The sequence below is a fragment of the Myotis brandtii genome, unplaced genomic scaffold, assembly GCF_000412655.1.
Source record: "Myotis brandtii unplaced genomic scaffold, ASM41265v1 scaffold685, whole genome shotgun sequence".
NCBI classification, from domain to species: Eukaryota; Metazoa; Chordata; class Mammalia; order Chiroptera; family Vespertilionidae; genus Myotis; species Myotis brandtii.
Genome location: NW_005370679.1, coordinates 284500 through 288948, shown reverse-complemented (window position 1 = coordinate 288948; position 4449 = coordinate 284500). Strand labels below are relative to the sequence as shown.

Sequence of the window (4449 nt, the reverse complement as noted above, 5' to 3'; positions counted from 1 at the left end):
AGAGATAAATGAAGTGGAAATAAGAAATGTATCTGATATAGAGTTCATAATAATGATGGTAAAGATGTGCAAAAGCATGAGAAAAGATATACTAAGTATAAAAAAGAATGTCCAGAAATAAAAAAAAATGATATAGCACTAATAAAGAACATATTGGAAAGCATACACAACAGATTAGGGGAAGCTGAAGATTGGATCAGTAAATTAGAACACAGGGTAGAAAAAAATTACACAATCAGAGAACAAAAACAAACAAACAATTAAAATACAGGAGAACAACTTAAGGGAGCTGTGGGACATGAAACATCTTTACATAAAAAGTGTTCCAGAAGGAGAAGGAAGTGAGCAAGGTAAAGATAATGTTTGAAGAAATAATGGCAGAAAACTTCCCTAACCTGGTGAAGGAAAATGTCACACAAGTTTCCAGAGACACAGAGAGTCCCAAGCAAGAGGAACCCAAACAAGCCAATGACCAGACACATCATAATTAAAATGTCAAAAATTAAAGACAGAGTAACAAGATGTCGGCTGCGGTGCCAGAGCTGAAGCAGATCAGCCGGGTGGAGGCGATGCGCTTGGGGCCGGGCTGGAGCCACTCGTGCCATGCCATGCTGTACGCCGCCAACCCCGGGCAGCTTTTCGGCTGCATCCCCATGCGCTTCTCGGTGCTGATGCAGATGCTCTTAGACGGGCTGCTGGGCTTCCCCGAGGGCTTCTGGTCATTGGAGGATGGACTGAACCGGGTGCTGGGCCTGGGCCTGGGCTGCCTGTGCCTCACCGAGGCCGACTACCTGAGCTCGCACCTGACCGAGGGCCCGCACCGTGTCATGGCGCACCTGTACGCGCTGCAGCTGACGCTGGAGCAGCTGCACGCCATGGAGATCAGCGTGGTTCATTCGCGCGACCACAGCCTGGAGGTGCTGGGACTGGTGCGGGTCCCGCTGTACACCCAGAAGGACCGAGTTGGTGGCTTTCTCAACTTCCTGAGCAATGCCTTCATCAGCACGGCTAAGTACCAGCTCCTCTTCGCCCTCAAGGTGCTCAACATGATGCCCGAGGAAAAGCTGGCTGAAGCTGTGGCTGCAGCCACTGAGAAGCAGAAGAAGGGAAGACAGTTGACCCACCCTATTGGAAAACCCTTTACCCCATTGTGTGGACCTTCTGAGACTCATTAAGAGAATGAGAATAACAATTAGTCTCTAGGCAGGTGATGGCGAACCTTTTGAGCTCAGCGTGTCAGCATTTTGAATAACCCTAACTTAACTCTGGTTCCGTGTCACATATAGAAATTTTTTGATATTTGCAACCATAGTAAAACAAAGACTTATATTTTTGATATTTATTTTACATATTTAAATGCCATTAAACAAAGAAAAATCAACCAAAAAAATGAGTTCGCTTGTCATAGGTTCGCCATCACTGCTCTAGGCTGAAGAAATTGCCCCACCCTGTTGGAAAACCTCTTGTCACCCCTGTGGATTATTGTGTGAGGCAATTCAAGATTGAATACAATCAGTCAGCAGTGAAATGTGGGTCAATGTAGGCTTTAAGCCTTTGCCTGACCTAATTGGCCAGAAAATGCATTTGACACTGTCCTGCACCAGAGATTGGGAAGTGTAACAGAACTACATAATATATAGTCACAAACCCAAATGGGAAGCTAAAATGGGGAAAGGAAAAAAAAAATGAAAGAACTAGGGAATTCTCCAGAGAAGAGATAAATGAAGTGGAAATAAGAAATGTATCTGATATAGAGTTCATAATAATGATGGTAAAGATGTGCAAAAGCATGAGAAAAGATATACTAAGTATAAAAAAGAATGTCCAGAAATAAAAAAAAATGATATAGCACTAATAAAGAACATATTGGAAAGCATACACAACAGATTAGGGGAAGCTGAAGATTGGATCAGTAAATTAGAACACAGGGTAGAAAAAAATTACACAATCAGAGAACAAAAACAAACAAACAATTAAAATACAGGAGAACAACTTAAGGGAGCTGTGGGACATGAAACATCTTTACATAAAAAGTGTTCCAGAAGGAGAAGGAAGTGAGCAAGGTAAAGATAATGTTTGAAGAAATAATGGCAGAAAACTTCCCTAACCTGGTGAAGGAAAATGTCACACAAGTTTCCAGAGACACAGAGAGTCCCAAGCAAGAGGAACCCAAACAAGCCAATGACCAGACACATCATAATTAAAATGTCAAAAATTAAAGACAGAGTAACAAGATGTCGGCTGCGGTGCCAGAGCTGAAGCAGATCAGCCGGGTGGAGGCGATGCGCTTGGGGCCGGGCTGGAGCCACTCGTGCCATGCCATGCTGTACGCCGCCAACCCCGGGCAGCTTTTCGGCTGCATCCCCATGCGCTTCTCGGTGCTGATGCAGATGCTCTTAGACGGGCTGCTGGGCTTCCCCGAGGGCTTCTGGTCATTGGAGGATGGACTGAACCGGGTGCTGGGCCTGGGCCTGGGCTGCCTGTGCCTCACCGAGGCCGACTACCTGAGCTCGCACCTGACCGAGGGCCCGCACCGTGTCATGGCGCACCTGTACGCGCTGCAGCTGACGCTGGAGCAGCTGCACGCCATGGAGATCAGCGTGGTTCATTCGCGCGACCACAGCCTGGAGGTGCTGGGACTGGTGCGGGTCCCGCTGTACACCCAGAAGGACCGAGTTGGTGGCTTTCCCAACTTCCTGAGCAATGCCTTCATCAGCACGGCTAAGTACCAGCTCCTCTTCGCCCTCAAGGTGCTCAACATGATGCCCGAGGAAAAGCTGGCTGAAGCTGTGGCTGCAGCCACTGAGAAGCAGAAGAAGGCCCTGGAGAAGCTGTTCCCATCTTCTTCCTGAGTATGGTCTAGAGGCAGCTCCCAGAGATGGTCTGGAAATACCCGTCAAGTGTGCAGAATGACAACAGCAGAGCCACCACAGGCAGGAAGGTCACCACTGGCAGTCTCCTATGGCCCCAAGTCTGGCTAAACTCAGTGAAGCTACTGGAAAGTCTCCACAGTGCCTACCCAGCCTAAGAAAAGCGGTGCTCCCTGCCCAGCCTGGGCACCTGTTCCACCTTAGAGCCTTGATGAAGCAGCCACACTGGGCGAAGGCACTCCACTCTGTAAATAAAATACCTGTACTTTGGAAAAAAAAAATTAAAGACAAAGAAAGAACCTTAAAGGCAGCAAGAAAAAAGCAATTTGTTACCTACAAAGGAGCTCCCATAAGACTGTCGACTGATTTCTTATCAGAAACTCTACAGGCCAGAAGGGAATGACATGATTTACACAAGGTAATGAAAATCAAGCATTTATAAAACCAAGATTACTATATTCAGCAAGGCTACAATTCAAAATAGATGGTGAAATTAAAAGCTTCCCAGACAAAAAAAAAAAAAGGCTAAAGGTGTTCATTACCAACAAGCCAGCATTGCAAAAACTGCTAAAGGGACTGCTGTAATGAGAAGAAGAAACAGAGAGAAAAATCTAAGCATATAGAATTAAAATGGCAATATATAAGTACTTATCAATAATAACCTTAAACAAAAATGGATTAAATGTTCCAATCAAAAGACAAAGGGTAGCTGAATGGATACAAAAGTATGGCCCAACTATATGTTGTCTATAAGAGAACCACCTCAGAACAAAAGATGCACACTGGGTGAGAGTGAAGGGATGGAAAAATTTCCATGCAAAAGGAAAAATAAAACAACAAAAAAAGCTGGAGTAGCAATACTCATATGTGACAACATATATTTCAAAATAAAGGTCATCACAAGAGACAACCAAGGTCACTACATAATACTAAAGGGATATATCCAACAAGAGTATAAAACTCTGGTAAACATATATGCACCCAAAATATGAGCACCAATATTTATATAAAAACTTCTAGAATACTTTAAGGGAGAGATCACCAACACTAGAGTCATAGTAGGGGACTTTAACACTCCACTGACTTCACTGGATAGGTCTTCCTGACAAAAAATTAACAAGGAAACAGTAACTCTAAAGGACACACTGAGTCAGATGGATTTATTTGACATTAACAAAACATTTTACCACAAAGCTGCAGAATATACATGCTTCTCAAGGGCACATGGGTTATTAACTAAGATAAAACACATGTTAGGGCAGAAAACAAGTCTCTACAAGTTCAAGTAGATTAAAATAATATAAAGCACCTTCTCAGATGATAGTGGAATTAAATTAGAATTCAACTACTGTAAAAGCCCCCTCCCAAAAATATTCAAACACATGGAGGCTACATAACATGATGTTAAACAATGAATGGCTTATGAATAAGATCAAGAAAGAAATAAAAAACTTCCTGGAAACAAATGAAAATGAACACACAACAAGCCAATATGTTTAATTCCCTCATGGATTCCCCATTTAACCAATTCTATAAATATCCTTAGTCTCTCAGTGTATATCAATGTGGTCAAAAGAAA

At 43.4% G+C, this 4449-nt stretch overlaps 1 protein-coding gene and 1 pseudogene across 2 annotated transcripts; both read left to right on the top strand.

Annotated features, from left to right (window-relative positions):
• Window positions 1–518: 518 nt before the first annotated feature.
• Window positions 519–1640, top strand: LOC102254252 (annotated as a pseudogene). Its single transcript, XR_001359716.1, has 2 exons — window positions 519–1101; window positions 1576–1640. The product of XR_001359716.1 is annotated as a protein syndesmos pseudogene (transcript).
• A 591-nt stretch (window positions 1641–2231) lies between these two features.
• LOC102253648 (protein syndesmos) lies at window positions 2232–3140 on the top strand. Its single transcript, XM_005881674.2, has one exon. The coding sequence runs from the start codon at window positions 2235–2237 to the stop codon at window positions 2850–2852; it is 618 nt and encodes a 205-aa protein (XP_005881736.1). The 5' UTR covers window positions 2232–2234; the 3' UTR covers window positions 2853–3140.
• Window positions 3141–4449: the final 1309 nt, after the last annotated feature.